This window comes from Aplidium turbinatum, chromosome 17 (genome assembly GCF_918807975.1).
Source record: "Aplidium turbinatum chromosome 17, kaAplTurb1.1, whole genome shotgun sequence".
NCBI classification, from domain to species: Eukaryota; Metazoa; Chordata; class Ascidiacea; order Aplousobranchia; family Polyclinidae; genus Aplidium; species Aplidium turbinatum.
In genome coordinates this window covers 5291813-5313714 of record NC_137488.1, presented here as the reverse complement: position 1 = coordinate 5313714, position 21902 = coordinate 5291813, and the positions used below count along the sequence as shown (strand labels likewise).

Below are 21902 nucleotides of genomic sequence, written 5' to 3'. Positions count from 1 at the left end.
ATGATGATCACCTTCGACATCATCATGAAAAAGGAAATCTGGCAATGAAACCATCATGAAGTTAACATTGACTCAATCTATAAAAACGTAAATTTAATCTTACAACTTCTTCAAAATGCACTAAGAAAGACTTTTCAAATGGTGTTTCGTGTCCAGGGCCTCCGAGAGAAATCAGGACTGGTCGGGAAACAATACGTAAAATGCGCCCATTTTTTTTTTTTTTAGCAAAAACAAAAACAACGAACTTGCATCATGCGTTGCATCATATGTTTCAAGCTGAACTTGGCCTACTTTACTTTAGATTTTAACACGTATCAATAAGAAAAAAAAAAATTTTTTTTCAATATGAAAATCAACAAAAGTCACTCGACTACACTTGCAGCAAAACTGCTAAGGTTGTTCACTAATTTGTTTAGAAAAAATTTGTAGAGTCGTATGGTTTGCTCATCTCATACGTTGAACATTTTTAATCTTTTCAGACATGTTGGATCAATATGCCTGGTCAACGCAGTTTTTGAATTCAAGGTTCAGTTGCTTAAGCACAAATAGTAGGCTAATGCTTAGCCAAACGCAGCAGCACCAGTTTTCAAGTTAAAACAATGGAAACCCTTCAATGATGCAGAAATCAGTAGGCTTAACAGCATCAAATTTTAGGTCTTGAAGCAGTTTAACATTGCCTACCTTAATACGAGAATGATTTGTTCTTGATGAGAAACATCTGAAGTAGCATCTACCATGATCAAAAAATACTTGGAAATGCCTATTTCATTCAAAAACTTGTTTATTTTTTTAGTTGGTACAGTATTATTTTAGTGGCAAAATAGGCCCCCCTCAAACGTGAAAAACTACTCGTTTTTCCTTTACAATGTTATGCTAGGGAAAAATTTGCCCGACTTCTCCCCCTCTCGGAGCCCCTGTTCGTGTCACTCACACACCGGCAAAAAATCTAAAAAGCAGGTTATGATCCAAAGCTGCACGATACCAAAACATTTGCAATTTGAATGCAAAGGTTCTATATACAAAATTGTTTATTATGTTGCACATTCTACGAAAGTCAACAAAATTTTCTTACCTCGGCGGGGACCGTTTCTCTTGGAATTGGAGTTGAAAAATAGAGAGAAAAAGCTGACCGCCATCCAGAACACCAAAGCCATAAAAGTGATCTATGGAAAAGTATGAAGATATTGAAACGAGCTTAACTAAAACCTTAGCTATATTCACCACACTGTGTTAATAATAGCTTATCTGTCTTTTACTTTTTTTCATTTGTAAACAAAGCCTGGCGCTTATAATCGTAAGATTTTTTGTTTGATCTAAAAATCCAAAGGTTATTGTGAGAACCGTCAAATCCAACGCCTCTGATCTACAGTGCGTACGTATAGACTAGTTTTCTAGCGTAGGCTATATAGTGGAATATCGAGACAGATGGCGATCGCAGTATTGCTGTTGCCCCGTGTCTTTTGTCACCAAAGGAAATTTTGCAAGGTTACAAAAAACATAGGCCTACTTTGCAAAATCGTCGTCTGCGTAACTTGATTCCGAACATGTCCTTAGTCCAATCTCGAAAGATTCCGCTAACGTTAAAAACATAGCCTACAATTGAGGTTGCTCAAGCATTCCTAAGCTGATGTCGTATGAAAGCTCTCATCAATTAGTTTTAAACTAAAAGCTAAAATATTAAAAACAAGGTTAGGCTGCAGTCATAAGGAAAATATAAAAAATTCTTAAGGTAATAAATATAGGTCACAATAAAAATATAAAAAAATTCTTAAGGTAATAAGTATAGGTCAAAGACCACGTAGGGTAGATTTACTCAACCAATTTTAACCCTTTTTCCTGTGACGTATTTTGGCCAGTTGACTTGCGGACGGGGGGGTCGGTTCGACACTATCACTTTGAGCTCGTGTAACTCAAAAACTACGCAAGATAGATCAATCAAATTTTTACATGGTGTAGATAATTTATCTGACAACATAACATCGAAACTCTTTTGCAATTTGTGCAATAGCGCAACTTGAAAAATCAAATAATTTGATGGTTGGTCATATTTTTTTATTTGACTTGAGAAATTGCTTCCTAATTAACTTATAATTGATTGTGACGGGTTAATTCCATTGTGTAGATTTTAATCTCTTACGCGGAGACGTCGTCCACGCTTCAATGAAATCGTAATTGGCGTCCGACTCGCGTTTGCTTGTTGTTTTGCCGGAGGCATTGTAAAAAAAATTGCTTTGTTTCAACATTTGCAGAGAATGAGACATAATCACCGCAAAAAAACTATTTCAAGTTCTTTTGAGCCACATGTTTATAGTCTACACTTTTTCAAACGTACTGTCATTACTTGATATTGGAACTAAATCAAGCAAATTTTTTTTCACATTCACACTGTCGAATTTGGTTATGTATGATCAAGAAACACTTTGCATTTCACAGCACATCTCAGGAAGCTAATTATTCGTTTTTAACATTATTTCAACGTCTAAAGAGGTTGAATCGATGTAAAAAGTGTCTGATTTGCTGTCTGAGTAGCGATTGAAAACAGAAAAGTAAGGTAGCCTAATGGTGTCACGTGGTATTTGAACAGCAACCTATCCAAAGGTAGTGACTTGCTTCGATAGGAGCTTGTTCCATTTTAGGCCATCATGCACTCCAAAAACAAAGAGCGTCTGAAACTCTTGACTGATAAACTATGTCACGATGCATTCCAAAGTGATATGTTTCAATACTTACCAACAATGATCACTTTGAATGAAACAATTTTGCAAACAGTTGTGACAAAATGTAGTGATAATAATCGTTTAGTCAAATCGTGTTGGTACGCTATAGAAGAGGTCGTTTGCCAAATGGAACTCCCGTTCTGCGTAACAAACTCAAAGTCGTGACATAACGATACGAAAAATAGAAAAAAAATCTTTTTCAGGCCGAGTGCTATTGTCGTAAAAAAACAAAAAATCACTAAAGTGTTGACTTTTTCCTTGGGCAAAATTGAAGGTTGTTGATACTTTAAAAATGCACGTTTGTGTCAAAATGATTGAAGTGTTTTTTTTCCTGTTGTTAACTAGATTTGCAAAATAACGTTTTCTACATTTTTTTTCTAATTTGTTGGACATGCATTTTGTGTCAAGTTATTTATTACGCATTAGAAGATTTCTTTCTGTTCAAATTTTGAAATAGCATTTTAGATGCAGTTTGCGGTTGATGGCGTTACTGCAAAAGCCATCTTTTGTAATTGACACACATTCAAAAACAAAAGACGCATAAACTACTGCTGGCTGATAGACCACGTCACAATACATCATAATGATATTTTTCCGAACCGAAGACCCAGAAAACCAATTTCGTCGTATATTAGTTTAGACGTCTGCAGACGTTGAACCAATGACAAAAAGTGATTTGCTGATTTGAAACAAAGTGATTGCTGTTTCCAATGTGCAAACATTTTGATAAAAAGTAATCAAGTTTTGGCCACAGCTTTCTGGTCCATTTAGGCTATTATGGTCAATCAACTCACGTTGCAAATAACTTGTTTTGTGTAAGGTCTTGCTTGTGAAAAAATCGAAGTAAAAACACAAAAATGAAGTAAGCTATATTTACAAAGTGTTATATTCTTGAATGAACCATAGTTTTTAAAAAAATAGTTTGAACAGGTTTCATCTGATAGAAACTATATTGATATCATCGCGAAGGATCAAATAGCTGCGAAAATCACTTCAAGCAATTCTTTGTGGTGATTTTCATTATGCAAACCAAGGTGAACCTCAATATACATATTTTTATGCCAAACGATAAAAATCGTTCTTCCTTTTTTTCAAGGCTAAGGAAAACGATCCGTATAAAATATAATTCAACATATTTTCCTTATTTTGTCAGATAGCCTATGCATTTTGTGTAGCATTGCTTTAGAAAAATTGCTGAGTATCGTATAGCGTTTGAGATGCAGTCAGAGAATACAACTCTGTGGTTGATGGCGTTATTACAAAAGCCAATCTTTTGTCACGGAAATGTATTCGAAAACAAAAAGGCACAAAAGCGCTGACTGATAGATTACGTTACGATACGTTACAAAAACGAGGCATTGATTTCAGATTCTTTCAACCCAACAAACAACTTTGCTCCAAATGACACAAACGTCCAAATTTATGCAGAAAAAGATGTAGGCACCTACACCGTTTTGTGAAAATAAGCTTTTGAAGACCAACATTTGAATGAAAAGTTTGAAATTATTGAGTTGGTCCTAATAGTGTTTCTGATGAGATATATCAAAACTTTTCAATCCTCGTATAAAAAAATAATTTTGTAATCTCTCAAGCAACTGCAAAATTACCATTTAGGTAAAAATTCAATGATGATACAATATGCACAATGCTTGTCAAAGCACAATAATTTAGCTGCGTGTGTTTTTCCACAAAAGCCAAGCAGTTTAGATAGTCTGTGTCAAGTTTATTTCAGTATCCTTCAATCTCTCGTTTTCATAAAACATTTTCACAACATCCATAAATATTCATGTGAATATAAGTGTACAGGTACATGCAAAAGTTTATTGGCGGGTCAAGAACGCACTCCTTGCTTTCCGACAAGAAATCATGAAACTTACCACATCAGTATGTTTGTTTTATGAGATAAACAGAGTTTTGTCAAGAACTTTCCTACTGCTTGTTATAAGTTAGAAACAAAATGTATTCGCCATAGAAAACAACGCAAAATTACATTTTTTCCAGCATAGCTTATCGGATACTCTCTGATAATTTCAAAGCAACTCAGATGTAATTAAAAGATAAATCAAAGCAACTCAAAACTCGAGTTTGCAAACAAAAGGCGGAATCACTACGGTTGAATGCTTTACAACAAAACCAAATCATGAGATATCTGCGTCGCAGTTCCACGCACGGCGGCGCTCAGTAATCCTATTAATCCGTATAATTTGAAAACAAAAGGGCTAGCTAGTAGCTAGCTAAAATATCAGTATGTTATGGAAATCATGCCATATCTCTAAAACTATAGACAATAGCAACGTCATTTAAAGCGGAATAATTACTTGAATAATTTTTAGGAAAAGTCAAGAAATTTCAAAGCTGTGGATCGCGTAGTTCTTTAATGATATTGCTTTGAAAAGTACCAAGTCCCCACCGACCCCCCCCCCCCCCACAGGAAATAGGGTTAACGAAGGTCCAGTTTGACAAGTTGAATATTTTTAGCGGTCCGGTGAATAAGTTATTTCACACGCAACTATGAAAGTTAAACTATCTGTACCAAACCACTTTTTTAAGTAAAATTTAACTCGAATTGGCTTTCAGAGAAAGTGTTGGGGAGTTTGGGAGTCGAAGCCCCCCAGCAACTAGGATAATCACAGTAAAAATTGCTTTCTCCCAGTAGAAATCTGTTTAAAGAAGCCCTGAAACGTGGCAATGAGGTTATGCTTCCAGAAACCCGAGGTCCACCATCAACACCCAGAAGATCCGGATTCGGGCCGCGGTTTGCCAGTTGAGTGCCCTGACGTAGGGTATCTGTCAGATAAACCTGCAAACTTTTTGGTTTGTGTATAAACTACTCGAAAGCCGCATGTTATAAAACCGAAGAGTAAACATCGTTACAATTCTAGTTTATGATTATAACTTCGTTTTAATTCAACCTCTTCCTCTCATCATCATGTACAGTACAGTAGACTAGTGACTAGTCTATACAGTTTCGAAATATCTCACTGTACATTATTCGCTCTGAAAGATGTTAATTGTCATCGTACGAAAAACATCAGTGAACCAATTAAACGACCTATTTGTTTCTGCGTTTTGTTTCTATTCATCAGATGAACGTTGCAACTATTGCTAGGGAAGTACAGTAGGCTAGTCTAATTCAGGAATTTTACTCGTCCAATAACGCGCGTGTCTTTAGCAAAAATGCTTTTTTTAAATGCTATAGTAGGCTATTGTCTACCGCAAGAATACTTTTCTAAATCCGCAAGTTTAGATCACCAAAAAAAAAAAACAATAAGTAGATTAATCTAAAATGTTATTCCTTAATAATATTTTAACCTACGATCTACAATCTAAGCTTCTTGTGTAAAGAAAAATAAGCTTAACGGTCTGACACTTTTGGAAAAATTATCGGTATTCATTAATAGAGTTTATTCCTATCCACAGCATGCAACATAACTGAAACATAACCTAACGCATGTTAGTTTGCAAGACTGCAAATGTGTGCTACGCGAATGGGTGCTTCCTGCAATTGTAATCTCATTCGTTTGCAAAACAATCCCTTAAGCGTGCAGTTTTACCAAGTTGTGTGCAATCTGCGGCCCGCGGCCACAGTGCGGTTGGACATCCCTGGTTTACAGTTTTCTGATTGAGGAATGTCATAGAAACAAACACTTGCAAAAGCAAAAGAAGAAATAAAATATAGATATAGATTTATCAAAAATTCAATAGTGCACTGTTTTAAACTGATCTTCAATGCTCTTGACGAGTCCCAAAATTATTGATTGTTGGAATGTTTATCTTTGGAGATCTCATTCCTGGAGGTTTCGCATACTTGCAGAGGCTTTGAACCACTGACACAGTTCCGATGACAGATTCAAATCTCCGCTCAATCAGGCCCGGATTTATGGGGGGACAGAGGGTGCAGGTGCCCCGGGCCCCCCGAATTTTAAAGGGCCCCCACGTGGAAAAAATGTGGTTTTGTGTCATTTTGTTTTTCTTTCAGATTTTGAAGTTTCTGCAAAATGCTGTGCTATGCTGGATTAATGCTCCCGTAGACATAGAGGTGGATTAAATAAATATTTTGAATGGGGGCCCCCGATCTAAAAGTGCCCCGGGCCCTCCATCAGCTAAATCCGGCCCTGCGCTCAATGAAGTGTTGTTGTCTGTAAGCTACTTCATCCACTGATTCATTTACAACTAGTCCATGTACCTTGCCAGATTTTGTTCATTTTCAAACTGCAGTGAAAAGTTGTTGCATCTTTTAAAGTAAATAACCTGACACTTGTAAAATTCCGTTACCTTCGTATCATATTGTTTCAAATTTCACGGTAGTTCAGATTTTAAACGGCTTATTAGTGTAACTGTTCGAATCCATAAACTCAACTCAAGTAAACTGGGAACTTTAATCTTGACCCTTCCCCGAGGGAAGCCGACAAAAACTGATTCAGCTTCATTGATTGAAAACGAAATTGTAAAAAAAAATTTCGGAGACAATTTTGCTCTAGACTGATTTTGCCGTCAAATTTCTTTTCCTGCTGCATCTATTTACCTACAATTTACAAATTTGCATACGAAGTCAGATTTTCTCGACTTCTGTTCTACTCCGACTCCGAACTCAATAACTCCAAACTTCACTCCAACTCTGAGTACAAACCACAATCCATATTTTTATCTTGTAACTTATATAATACCTTGTTTAACCTCTGTCATATAAAGAAAAGCATATTTTTAAATGAAACTTTCACGTTTGGAAAGTAAAACCACAAAAGTAGTCTAGACAAAATTGCAACTGTTCCAAGCACAGCGGCTATGTTTCTAAAAGTATCAACTGGCAAAAATCAGACTCCGGCTCCAATCAAGCTCCTGTATATGCCAAGAACTCCCAACTCCGGCTCCTATCAAGCTCCTGTATACTGTATGCCAAGAACTCCCAACTCCGGCTCCACTCCAACTCTGACCAAAGCCCAAGACTCAGTCAATCATTACCATCAAGTTCCTTCCTTTTGTCCGGGGTTGGAGGAAATGAAGCGCCAAGTTTCTCTGTGGTAAGATTTTACTCAGTCAATACATTGAGAAAATGCCTTATAGCCTACCAAGTGGTAGCTTCAGCAGTCGGAAAGTTATTTCATTAATTTGTATTTTGCATCGAACGCAAAATACTTCATATCACGATTAAACACAAGACTTATTTGAGCTTATTTGCAAAGAGGAGACTCAAATCAAGCAGCAAGGGCATACTTATAGTCAGCCAAGTTTCTGAGAGTAAAATCATGTCATCTTTACTGCCTAAGTTTTTAACATTATACACTGCAAAGGGCAAACCTGTAGGCAACAATGGAAAGATAGGCTATTACTTCTAAATCTAGAGCTATTGAAAGAATCTACTATAGTAGCCTACATGCTTTATTGCTTTGTGTGAATTGCATTGGCCAAAAAACTGTTCAACAAATTTTGTCCAGCTTCCCATATTGAGAGAATTAAAAAAGAATCATTTATTGGCTCTAACTAGAGCATATTTAGTTTGTTAAGTCGATAATGTAAAGTTTACAATGTCTACTGATGCAATTCTTATAAAAGATAAAATGTTTAAGGTCATAATTCATGAGAGAGTATTCACTTCATAATGTAGCACATCGTGGATAAAGCGATTCCATAGTTCATTATTTTCCCAATAACTTTTAGTTGCAAAAAGAGGATAAGAAGATAAGGTTCTCGTAGAATCTAAACGGGTACAATTTGTTGATCCTTCCTTATTGCAAAAAAGTTAAGGAAACTGCAAAATATTCATGGCTGAATCTGACAAGTAAAATCGTTTTGTTTTTTCGCGTTTTGTTTTTTTGGTGTGACCTTTGCTGCATAGAGGCTTTGTAATTATACAAAAAAATGTAAGAAGTTCTTCAAACGTAAAATTTATTTTCATTTCAGTTGCTAACGAAATTTCTCTTTTTAGCCAATGAAAATATTGTAGGCTTAAGTTTAGTCAGCTTCAGTCTCAAATCACCACGTTTGGTGATTTCTAGTTGATTTCTCTTAGCATGCAGCAAACTGTAACAGCACTGAACAACTCGATTAAATAAAAATTATCAGTTTTTGTATGGCCCAAGTACTTTGAGCGAAAGGATTTGTATCGCATTCAGAGATTAAGTTTGCACTAGCAGCCAGCAGCACGAGGCGAAGAATAGTCTCTCTATGTTTAGAAAAGCATTGATCTACAATTGACAAGTAAGACAACACAGCACGGCAGTTTTTTCTTTGAATAATGGTAGGCTATGTAGAAGGTTTGTGATGTGATGTGATGAAATGATGTCTTTTGGAAAAATTCATTTAAATAATATGCTAAACAGGTGAACGAACTTGATATTTCTAGTAATTAATTTGATAGTGAAGTGCAGTTGTATTTCGTATTTTCAGTGAATTGGAGATGAAATGCTATAATGGTGATTTGGCAAGCAAAAGAAATTGGTTCATTATGACTTAAACCTCCACATCCCACCAACAGTTTGCCATGCTTCACCGGTGGGACTCAGGCTTTGCGTAAACAACTGTTTTAAGCAATTCTAATACATCGTTTTTAAACTAAAAAAAATTACACGCAAACAAGCAATAACTTCGAATAAGCATCTATAAGCCTAACAACTTTATTAGATACGTTGACTAGAAACTTTGCAATTTTAATCAGTGCTGCAGGCTAACGAATTTCGTCCAAGGAAATTGTGTTTTTCTCCTGAGAGATGTAAGTCATGCCACTATACTATACAATACACAGATTGCTCTGGGGCGCTGGTCTAAATAAAGAAATTTGCCAGCTTTCTTCTAGTCCTGGATTGCATTGTGAACATTCTACGCTAAGTTGTCGGGTCGCAAATGCTGCGTAGATGGATCAGCTGCTGAGAACAATATTGAAAAACCAAACGTGGTAAAAACGTTTTGCACAATATGAGCTCCAGTCGATTTCATGATCAACAGAAAACATATAAACAAGTTTTTACAAGGCCAACGGATCGCCAAAATGCATACAATTGCGCTCATTGCAATTGACACGAAAAATAAGCAAAGCTGTTTGTTGTTTACCAAGTTGAGACGATCATCAGCGCACGAATGACTTCTGAAATTGCAATTAGTCAAACGAGCGGATTAACGTTTCAAAGTGCTTTTGACCAAATTCATGCTAACGGCGCTTTCGAAAATAATAAAAGGGAACAAGCTTTATAAACCTTATGAAAAAGAAAATTGTTCACTGTTTACCAAGTTAAGGCGAATATGACTTCAGGAATCACAGCTGATAAAACAGATTTGCGCAGGAAAGTGGTAAGGGTAATGACGTATTATGCAAGCTCGTGCTTACGCTGCTATTGAAAAAAGGAAAAGCTGAAGTTTTGGTCATGCAATGATTTGCAAACTAAATACGTAAGACAACATTTGCAGTTAGATGTACAAAGAGGGTCATAGCGACCGTGCCATGTTTTAAACTGATTGTTCTGTTTTGGTATCATGCACGTTATAACGTCCGCGTTTGGTCGCTTCTACCTTTTCTTAGACCTCTGCTAAGTTTGGCATATATTGTTTTTTCGTTGTGATGGTCAGAAATAAAAACAAACTGAACTAAGTTTATCTTGAAAAGCTTCGCTTAAAATGTGTATTCTTGAAGAGTGCTAAATTTTTATACATAGCCTACTAGCGCCTAACCTTAATCTCAAGCAGGAACAAAAGGATGTTAACAGCATTTCTAGATAAAAGTAAACGAAACCAAAAAACAACGCGACGACCGTCGATATGGCGCAACATGACCATAATAAATGCCACGTTTGTCTATGGGTTTGGTTTTTCTTATGGTTGAATTAACAAACTAATCTTTCAAGCTTTTTATGAAACTTTAACCATAAATAAAACGATCACCAAAAAGAAGGCTACGATCTCAGAGACAGTTGCATGTATTGTTTTAAATGAAATAGTTTATTTTTTGAAAGGTATAGACTTTACAGTAGTGTTAATCCTGGTGTAACCCTTAATCGTAATTAGTTGTCAACACTCAACAGTCATTGAGAGCAATCACTTAAATTGATTTTTATACTAGAAGTGTTTTAAGTTTTGACAGTAGTAGCCTAATATGTAACTGTTTGATCTTTTCTCAACTGTAGTTAAATGTTTAGCTCGGAAAACTGTAATAAATAGCAACTTAAACCTGTGTATTTGCATCAACTCTCCAGTTTTGAAAACGTGTGTTTGCCAAGAAACGAGATGCAGTGGAAAGATGATATTGTGGTTTTCGTGGTCTTGGTTTTAACGATTTCGATTCGATCGAGTTTTCCCGCTAAATCTGATAAAAAGTAAGTAAAGAATATTACAAGACATTTTTTTTATGATGATAAAAAAATTTCTTAGCTTTTTGCCGACTGGGAAGAAACAGTTTCTTAACGTTTTAATGGCCAATTGCTCAATGACAACGTTTAACCTAGTTGCTTATCTACTGTAGACGCGACGCAAATTTTTATGAAAATTGAAAACTTCTAACTGTTCTGCAGTACGGTAACATTAAATTTTGACTTACGCTGTTCCAAACCCAAAATTTTCTGAAATTTCTCATTTTATTTTGACGTAAAATTCTTTGTTTTGGTTTCGATTTAATTAAAGCATAGTCTCAGTAAAAAATGTTTTCATTCGACACGAAGTAAGTGCGAACTCATAAACTCCTTGCAAACTTGCGTGATCTGCAAAATGTGATTTTACATTAATCTTTACATTATAGGATCAGTCGCCGTCGATGGTCTTACAATCAATGGAATTATCAAAAGCAGAGTTTTGGAAACCACAAAAAAGTAATGATAGTTAATTGATACAGTCAATCTCTATACATTTTTTGAGGTAACGCTAAGGGAAAAAGTGGTACAGCTTTTTTTGTCTTGTGTGGAATCCTAAAAAACTAAGACAAAACTTTGTCGAAAATTTGAGTGTATTTTTATTTTTTACTTCATTGACCGCTTGACCTTGCGAAAAATGAGTGTGCTCACACAAGTTCTGACCGAACGTTGTTTTCAAATACACAGGACAGTCGGTTACGTCAGTTACACGTAAACTAACATAGGGATACGACCGTTGTTAAATCAGCACCAATCTACGTGATTGAGAGACAAGTTTTTCAAATGATCTTCAGAGACAAGGAAACAGACCTCCCAACATCATTTTGTTCCTGGCTGATGATACAGCATACGGTGACTTCCAGTCGTACGGACATCCCACTCAAGAGTTCGGAGGCATTGACAGGATGGTGAAGGAAGGAATGAAGTTTACCCAATGGTATTCTCCGGCTTCTGTATGTTCGCCTAGTCGTTTGGCCACTCTCACAGGTAAAAATAAACACTGTCAATCACCACAAGGCTTGATGAGATGGAATGTGACTATTAAGCTACAAAGTTTGTCACTTTAGCATAAAATAGCCCACATACCATAAAATAACCGACAAGCGGTGACCAAGCACTTCCGGCTTGAGCACGTAAATGTCATTGGCTGACTTGGCAGTCTGTAGCTAAAACTTAATTGCTGAGTTGTCGCATGCTGAGTGGTCTGACGACCAGCCTAAAGTATTTTCAGTAGGCCTATAAAGCATTTTAAGAATACAACTTCTTTAAAAGATTTTTTTTTAGAGAATGTGTGGTGAGCTGCTTAAAAAATAAAATGATATATAAAATAAGTAGCTTGGCACATGACAATATGAAAGTCAAAATGTATTTTTTATTTTAATACACATTTTTGCAATACACAAAGTGGCCTAAACAGTGTTTGATTTTCTGACTAGTTTCATACTCTTCCGCAGGTCGTTATCCTATTCGAAGTGGATTTTTCTTTTCGAATACGTCTACTACTTTTATTCCTCCAGTGTTCTTACCCAGCTCTCCAGGAGGGATCAGCAGAAGTGAGACAACAATCGCGGAAAAGGTCAAAGAGTTTGGTTACGTTACAGGGATGGTTGGAAAATGGCATTTAGGTATGAGAATTCAAAATTGTGTTTTCCAGAAAAAGAAAAAGTGTGCAACAAAACCAACAAAATATTTCTAGCTTGGGATAAAAATGATTTCCTGAATGTGAGGATATCTTTTGTCTGTAGCTGTCGATAGCTAAAATGTTTAAAACTGTGGTTCTCGAATTTTTTACATTCCTCCTCTACAACAAAAATCACAAAATACTTATTGCAAAGATTTCACACTATCTAGATATGGTCCCAGATGTGTTTTCAACATTTATCTCAGAAATAAAATTAAAACATTGCAAAAAAACAATTACAATAACATTTTATCAAACGAATTTACAGTCAACGTGTTATCTATCGTTAGAGCCGTGAGCGTCACGTTGAAAAGTTAATAAAAAAATTTGAAGAGAAAAGTGTGTAGGCCTAAGTTCTGTTTGAAAATCTCCACGTTTGCAAACATAAAGTGTTCGTCTTTTCTTAATCAAAATGTCTGCAACGAAACTAAAAGCGGATTCCACTAATATGTAGCCTAGGTTAGTTAGAAATGGCAGAATCGTCTTCACTCTAATTATAACTGGTTTAGAATACTTAGCACAGTTTCATATATCATATCCTAAAGCTATCTTAAGCTGCTTTCAAAAACTGTCAAAAAGTGCCGAACCGTTTTCGAGGATGAAGAAACAATAGACGATGATAAACCAAGTAAATCATTTTGAAGGGTTGTCTGCCGTTGAAGTAGCTTGTTGTTTGACCTTGCGTTCTGTAGACATTCTCACCTCAACCATGGCCACATAAAGATATGGCCTGATTTGTCACATTTTGCAGAAATTTCCAGGTTTTTCTAACTTTGGGCGAACGTTTAAATAAATTTTTCTAAAAATTAGATTTTTACGCTTTCTATATTCTTTTCCCCAGATGACACAATAGGTTTTCACATCCTCACATGTTAAAAAACAAAGAGAATATGATTTTGTAAATTTTAGTCAGACTGTTAATTTTAAATAACAGTCTGATTTTGCGTTTTTCAACTTACTTTTTCTCATTTGCTACTCCTTCCCCAAGGCAACAAAAAAGTTTTTTGTCATTAGGAAACCGCAAAAAGTAAAAACATCTCAAAAAATGTCAGTCAAGCACAAGCAGTAGCTGTAATCAAAATCTGCAAAATGTGACAAATCAGGCCGCATCTCCAGGTGGCCATGCCTCAACCAACCTAGCTTTACGGTTTTATGTGTTTCATAAACAAATTATAAAATCTTAAGGTGTTTTCATTTAGCCTACAGTTTTTCCTCCACAATTCGTCCAGAGAATCGGACTTGCTTGGTGATCGCTTGCTAAACTAAATTTGCTGGCTTGTGATATGCCAAGTTTCGGCTTGTTCAGTTGTTACTTGCTCAGTGTCATCTTTTTCTAATTTCAGTCACTTGCTGTAATGTTTCTTGCTCAGTTGTCACTTACTCAACTGCGATTTGTTCCGTTCACAACTGCTGACTTGTATCTACAGTCAGAGATGTACGTATACGCCGCATACTTGCGGCGTAGACTTTTTGTTTACGCTAACGCTTGCAGCCACATTTTTTTTTGGATAGTTTGCGCTTGAGGCTACGCCGTAAAGTTTTCGCGGTTTTTTAGCGCATAGTATCAACGCATACATTTTAATCTATTTTTTTTTTCGCTACAACACCCCAATATCTTCCAGCGCTGCAGTTGAAAGAATGTTTTTAATGGGCAAAGGCATATTGGAACCAAAGCACAGCAAAATGTCAGATGAACACTTTCAGATGCTTGTGTATCTTCGTGGAAATTCAAAATAAAACTTGTTTGTTTCAAGTGGTTTATTCCGTGTGAATGTTTGGCACCTAGCAAACAAAATGAGTTTACGCTAGTGTATGCGCTGACGCTGAAACCGCCAATTTTTTTTACAAGTTACGGTGACGCATACGGCGTATGATTTTTCGAACGTTTGTGTTTACGCTGACGGCGTCAATATTTTTTGTATGGGCGTACATCACTGTCTACAGTAGCTGACCTTTCGCTACCAAACTTGTATCGACGGTACTACCACGAATCTAACGCAGTTGTTTTTATCTTGTTATGTTTTATAAAGAGTTGCCTACAAACAGTTTTCCCAATCAGTAACGAAAGTCTACTTGCTCCAAAATGTAATCATGGCTTTGTTTTGTCATTTTTTGATCTAGTTAAATGTCACTAAGAACATTTATGTTCAAGAATCCAAGAACGCTTTAATAGTAGCCTATCCTGAATAGCAATAAATAGCTTGTCCGCTTTAAATGTTGTGTATAAAAAACAAGATTAGCAATGGTAAAATATATGTGAAACTGACATTTCCAGGAATCAATAAAGACACAAACACTGACGGATTTCATCTTCCAAAAAATCACGGCTTTGATTATGTGGGAACTAATTTACCGCTTTCTGCCGTTAATTTATGCAATGCCGACGTCGTAAGTAAACCAAGCTTTCGTATAATAAGGTATATACTCTCTCTCTCTCTTTGCAGTTTCATAGCCGATGCGGCCATTGATGAACTATAGATGCTCAGTTCGTAAATTCTTCCAATATTCCCTTTGTCGTGCAGTGTCCCAAAGTGTTCTTGGTTGGCTGATTGATGTATTTCGTTAAAAATTAGATACAAATGTAGTTCGTTGCCTGCCACGAGCACGTCTCCCAAGAAGGCGACCGCTTAGACAAAGGTCTACTGTAGGCCATGGCCACCTGGAGATGCGGCCTGATTTGTCACATTTTGCAGATTTTGATTACAGCTACTGCTAGTGCTTGACTGACATTTTTTGAGATGTTTTTACTTTTTGCGGTTTCCTAATGACATAAAACTTTTTTGTTGCCTTGGGGAAGCAGTAGCAAATGAGAAAAAGTAAGTTGAAAAACGCAAAATCAGACTGTTATTGAAAATTAACAGTCTGACTAAAATCTTCGAAATCAAATTTTCTTTGTTTTTCAACATGTGAGAATGTTAAAACCTATTGTGTCATCTGGGGAAAAGAATAAAGAAAGCGTCAAAATCTAATTTTTAGAAAAATATATTTAAACGTTCGCCCAAAGTTAGAAAAACCTGGAAATTTATGCAAAATGTGACAAATCAGGCCGTATCTTTAGGTGGCCATGTGTAGGCTAATAATTTTACTAAATCTATACGTTTTAAGATAGTTAAGATGCGGTAATGTTTTACAATGTAGGTTACTTTCACTTTATTCATGTTTATGTCTGCACTTTATTGCTTGTGTTGGAATTTTATTTTTCATCTAACATAACTCCATATGGATGTGTTTTACGTGTGTGCAAATCAGAAGTAAATAACACCTGATAATATTTTCTTGCAGTTTCCGGTTGATACGATGAAGGATTTCTGCTTCCTTTACAACGACGACCAAATAGTGCAGCAACCAATCAATTTCACAACACTCACAGACAAAATGGTGGATGAGGCGAAGGGTTTTATCACTCAAAACAAGAAAAACAAATTCTTTTTTTATTTCTCTTTTTCCCAAACTCACAGACCTATGTTTTGTGCACCAAGATTTTGTGGAAGCTCTAAGAGAGGTGATAGGCTATTGAAAACCACACAACACAATCATTTTTGATTAACCATAATATGCATTGACATTAAATTATCCATTACAAATAGTAAGCTAAGGTTTCATATACGATGTCGACAAATTATTATGTCGCACATTCGTTATAATTTAATACAAATCTAAATGAAGTATTACTTTCTTTGTTAGTAGTGCTGATAGCTCAAACTGAAATAATTTTTTTAACAGGTGAATATGGCGACAATGTCAATGAAATGGCTTTAGCTGTTTCAACTATTCTTGATCATCTTGAAGATCTTAACATAGATCGCAATACACTTGTTCTCTTTCTATCTGACAATGGAGGCATTGTTGATTTGTGCCCTGCCGGAGGTGAAAATGGACCCTTCAGAGGTAAGATTAAACGAGATTTTAGTCAAAGAACGCATAGATAACTTCATTAGATAATTTCATAGATAATTTTATAATTTCAAAAACTAAAGTGAAAAATAATTTCCAAAAAATCCGTAGATATCTACTGTATTTGGTTTGTGACAATCATGCAGCCTACTTAGATGACCGTTTATGGTCTTTCGCTACCAAGCTGATTGTGCCAAGTTATACAATGTAGCCTATTGTTTGACAATTTTATTCACTCTATTTGTTTAGTTATATGATGCTATCGAAACAATTATAAATTGACTCGACTTGAATTTGGAAATTTTAAATAAAACCAAATTAAGAGCTTTGACCATGTAGGTTACAGAACCTTTGCAAAAACAAACAGTTAGTTCACTTCAAGGTTTTTCAACATGTCTTCATATATTTATTTTTCCAGGAAGTAAAGGAACATCTTTTGAGGCTGGAATTCGCATTCCTGCAGTAGCTTGGTGGCCTCGAGCTATTCCAGCAGGAACTGTGAGCACATCTGTGATCAGTTCCATGGATTTATTCCCATCATTTGTCAATTTATTGTCAGGTATGGGACTGAAGATAAGTGAAACACTTTGTTGACATCATTCCACGTTATAACTTTAGGTTTAATGCACAACAGGCTAACCTGTGCGATTATTCGGCGCTTGGCTTGCGGTCGGCTATCACAGGAAAGCATAGTCCACCCACTTTATTTACATTACATAAATACTCTTGTGTTATCTTATCCTTTCATTATCCGGATCGGTTTGAGCACCATTTAGCCCTAAAACCCAGAGTCGAGTGTATTTAATAAAAGTTTGTATTTTCCAATGGTTGAATAATAACCTTCTGAAGGCCCCAATAAGAGTTAAGCAAGCTGCTGTTTTCAGATTAGTAGCCTAACTATATATGATATAATTCGCTCTGTTTGTTTTACTTGCTTTGCATTGAGCGCTGTTTGTAATAGGCTACTGTTGGCACAATATCTACTGTATACAAATGAACCCTGGTTTGCGACCACCCAGTTATCACGGCTATGTCACCATGGTCCTAAATATTTTTCTATGGTAGGCTAATACATTGCCTTCTGTTTAAATCGCGCGACCGCCTCGATTTTTAGACCGCGGTCACTAAATAACACAGGTCAATAATTTGAAAGCAAATTTCTGGTGCATAAACAAAAGGATTGTTTTTAGGGTAGATTTGTGTCGCTGCGAATAAAAATGAGGTCCTTGTTTCCATATCAAATCTGTTTTTTTACTTTAGCCATCACACGTTAACGTGTTATGGCTGCAGTGAAAAACAAAACAGATTTAACACAGGGAAACAAACTTCTTTTTGGATTCTCCACCCTCGAAAACCCCCAAAACCTCTCTTATCTTTGTTGCACCAAAAATTGTGTTGTCTAGTGTAATTAGTCCAAAACTGCAAATTTGACTTTAACAAAGCGACCACTTGTGCTCAATAATTTACACGGTTAATGCAACAAAAAATTAGGTGAGAGCGCGCACACTCAAAAAAAATACAACTGCTCAATAAATTAGTACTGTCAAAGGCGCAGTGTGCATGGCCGCGTATACGCGGTAAAGCTGCAGGGCCGCACGGACGCGGCCTCGCAAAACATTAACTGTGTGATCCGCTCCGCGCGGGTACCGCGCAGACAAAATCTGGAGATAAAACTTAAATTGTATAGAATATTGTTTTCTTTTCTCAACATGGTCAACCAAACTTGTCTAGTTTGAAATGATTGTAGCAATGAGTATTGCAGTAGAATAGCTAATTTAGCAAATTTATAAATAGACCTGTGGATATTTGGAAAACTGAAAAGGTAAGCAATCTTCGAGAATGTGTTACCAAATGAATAATTTGGTCAACTTGTGAGAAATTCAAAATCAGTCCAAAATTCTTCTGTATATTGCTAGTAGAAGGTTGCACAATGCAAGTACCTCGAAGCTGCAGGTTTTCGATTGACTCTCTTCATGAGCTAACGTCAGAATAAACTAAACCTAAAAGTGGTAAATTATTTATACCAGAAGAAAACGAAATGTAAATTTGGCTAATCAGAAGAATTCAATTTAACGAAAGAGCTTTAGGGCATTAAACGAATTCCTTTTGACGTCTTTGTCTGACTTCTCCTGAAGAGTGTCAGGCAAAGGTTGCTTTAATTTTTTTTATTTGGGTGTTTTGTCGAATTTCGATGTTAATTGTTTTGGACTTGTTTTTCTACAACTGGACCTTTTTTAAATTTAGGGTTTTTGAATATGATATTGAGTAATTTTGTGGTCTGTACTCGGTCTTTTCTTATTATTATTTTTTCTTCTAATTCTTAAGATACACTAATTGTTGTTCGGCAATACGTCACAGCCATAAGCACATGTCTCCACTGTTGCCAAATAAAGAATTTTGTTGGGAACATAAAAGTCTTTGGGGTAAGAAATGTAATTGTGAAGAACTTTTTTGTTTGCATTTTTAAGGGTGCATGTCCAATTGTTATAAACAAATCAAAATCCACTTGTACAATTATTGATGATGATTATTACAACATTATTGATGGTCACTTTTTTAGGTAAAGACGATTCATCAGAATACGATGGAGTAGATGGAAAACCCATTGAAGACATTCTCCAATACGCTCCTCGATAAAATCATCCACAAACAAACCAAACAGATTCCCCTCGAATTCTTTTCCACTATTGCAACGAACGTCTGTTTGCTTTGCGCTATGGAGACATCAAAGTCCATTACTTCACCAAAGAAATCCCACAGGTGCCTCCTGATAACTGCTTGAATCAGCCAATCCCCGATCTTGCTGCTCGTGGAGATTGTACGTCTTTTGTTTTCGAACAGAATCCTCCTCTGATGTTCAATCTTGCTAGCGATCCGGCAGAGCTGGTTGCTTTGGATGTCAACACGCCTGAAAACCAAGCTATGCTGGCCACCATAAATCAACTCGTGGCGGACCATACAGCATCGATAGTCCCCGTTCCACCTCTGCTACTCCCACTCCAACCGGATCTGACTCCTTGCTGCAACCCTCCTACCTGCGTATGCGATTATAACGTGTAGTTTCTTGACCTACTGCTGCATGGCTTTCATGTTTATTTATCTTATATCTAAGCCACCCCTACTTATGAAAACTGTCGATTGTGACACGAAACAACGTTTGCAAGTAAACGTTCATCAAGCCAACATCAAAAGTATAGCCTTGTCGTGTGAGTAGCCCAAGTCTCTTGGTTAACGTTTTGCAGTTTTGTGCCACTGTGGAAAATAATCTTCAGCTACATTGGAGGACTATGCCTTGCAATGAATGTCGGTTGTAAGTTGTACCAAACTGTTCTAAACAACAGTTAAAAAATTGTATAATCTAGTCATCAAAGACTTCAGCCGATACCTCGGCAACAAAAACGCACACTAACCAACTACCACCAATTTTGACACAAAGCTGCATTTAAGTCACAGTTTCTTGCTGATGCTTCGCGAACGAATTTTGGAAATACCGATATGTATTATGCTATCACCAAAATATTTCTAACAATGCTTTGAAGAAAAATTGTAAATACGTCAACATATAACAGTAAAAGATTGTCATTCAAAATAGCACATTAAAAACAGCTGAAGTCACAAAGTTTAATGGAAAGTTTCAACCCCAACCCGTCCTACTTATTTTACTTGTGGCAAACAAAATAAGCTTAGAGCTTTATTTGCAGTAGGCTTTGGTTTCTCCACACTAGTGATAGAGAGCTACGGCGGTATCACAATTCAAGTCACAACTCACGTAGAACCATTACGTCATTACAAAAGATAATTGCACCTCAACAACACCAATCGCAATCCTACACCTTTTATTTTTTGAGTGGACGTGGGAAGGTAGAAGTATGGGATTGCTGACTGAAAATGAAGGTGATCAACTGCAGGGTTATACCCAGGTGAAACCTAAGTGGTTTCTCTACGTATGTGCAAAGTGTGTATGGTTAGAATAACTGTAGAGAAACATGTGATTAACATGTTCATTCAATTCATTCTGGCCAAATGGTGTCGCGGACAATCGTTTTGCAATCATTGTTGGGATTTATTTCTTAATGTTAGGTTGATGATTATAAAAATTGGACTGATTTGCTAGCTTTGGTTTAACCCATAAACCCTCAGTTAACATTAACAAACAAATCCCAACAATGCTTGCAAAACTGCAGAGGTTTTAGAAAGTACGGTGATAACTATATCTGATGTAATTTGCTCTGCTTGGCTTTTTTGCTTGTTATTGAGCACTATTTGTAGTATTAATAGTATTTATTGTTTATTATTCAGCCTATATGTATCATTCCTGCCAATAAAATTATCCGTTGGTTGCCTTTTTTTGGAATTTTTAATATAGGCTACGTATACAAAATAAGTTGTAATCGGTTGTCTAATAACAACAAACATAAATATTTGACGGTTCCCAAGAAGCTATTTCAAGATGCTATTAATTTAAACGTAGCCTACCAACTGCCACAAATTTGCCTAAGTTTATTTGCACGAATCTCGCCCATTCCAGTGATGCCGTCAGTGGAAAATAAAAATAATAATAATAACAATATTTATATAGCGCCACATCCACAGTCAAACTATGCTCCTGGGCGCTGTACATGACAATGGTAATAATTAATACGGTACATTCAGTCATAATGTTCATTGAAATAGAACGTTTTCAAGCGAGCTTTGAATTCATTTAAATTTTCAGCTTCTTTCACACAAATAGGCAAACAGTTCCAGCAACTGGCAGCAACAACTGGGAAGGTACGATTTCCATATTGTGTCTTACATGAAGGGTTGCACAAGAGCAATTGATGCTGAGAACGCAAAGTTCTGGCAGGTTTATAATGAACAAGCAAAGTGTCCAGATAGTTCGGAGCAAAACCATGGAAAACTTTATAAATTAATAGACATATTTTGAAGCGAATACGATACAATACTGGAAGCCAATGCAGGGATTTTAGTATAGGAGTGATATGCTCACGTTTACGTGTTAAAGTAATTAACCGAGCAGCAGCATTCTGAACTCTTTGAAGACGCAAAATAGTACAATGTGGAATGTTATTTAACAATGAATTTGAATAATCAAGCCTGGATGTCACAAGTGCATGAGTTAAAGTTTTACAAGCATCAACATTAATAAACTGTCTGATGGAACCAATATTTCTAAGATGAAAAAAGCAAGATTTAACAGTGGAACTGACAAAGTTTTCTAAACACAAATGTTGATTTAATGTTACACCAAGCAATTTAATTGAGTTAGAAGAAGAA

At 36.2% G+C, this 21902-nt stretch overlaps 1 protein-coding gene across 1 annotated transcript; it reads left to right on the top strand.

Moving 5' to 3' along the window:
- Positions 1-7562: 7562 nt before the first annotated feature.
- LOC145786894 (arylsulfatase-like) lies at positions 7563-20971 on the top strand. The gene is made up of 10 exons (XM_082598634.1): positions 7563-7738; positions 10901-11020; positions 11440-11509; positions 11845-12037; positions 12505-12675; positions 15007-15119; positions 16014-16233; positions 16455-16619; positions 17044-17184; positions 19186-20971. The coding sequence occupies exons 1-10, from the start codon at positions 7563-7565 to the stop codon at positions 19260-19262; spliced, it is 1446 nt and encodes a 481-aa protein (XP_082454760.1). The 3' UTR covers positions 19263-20971.
- The last annotated feature ends 931 nt before the right edge of the window (positions 20972-21902 follow it).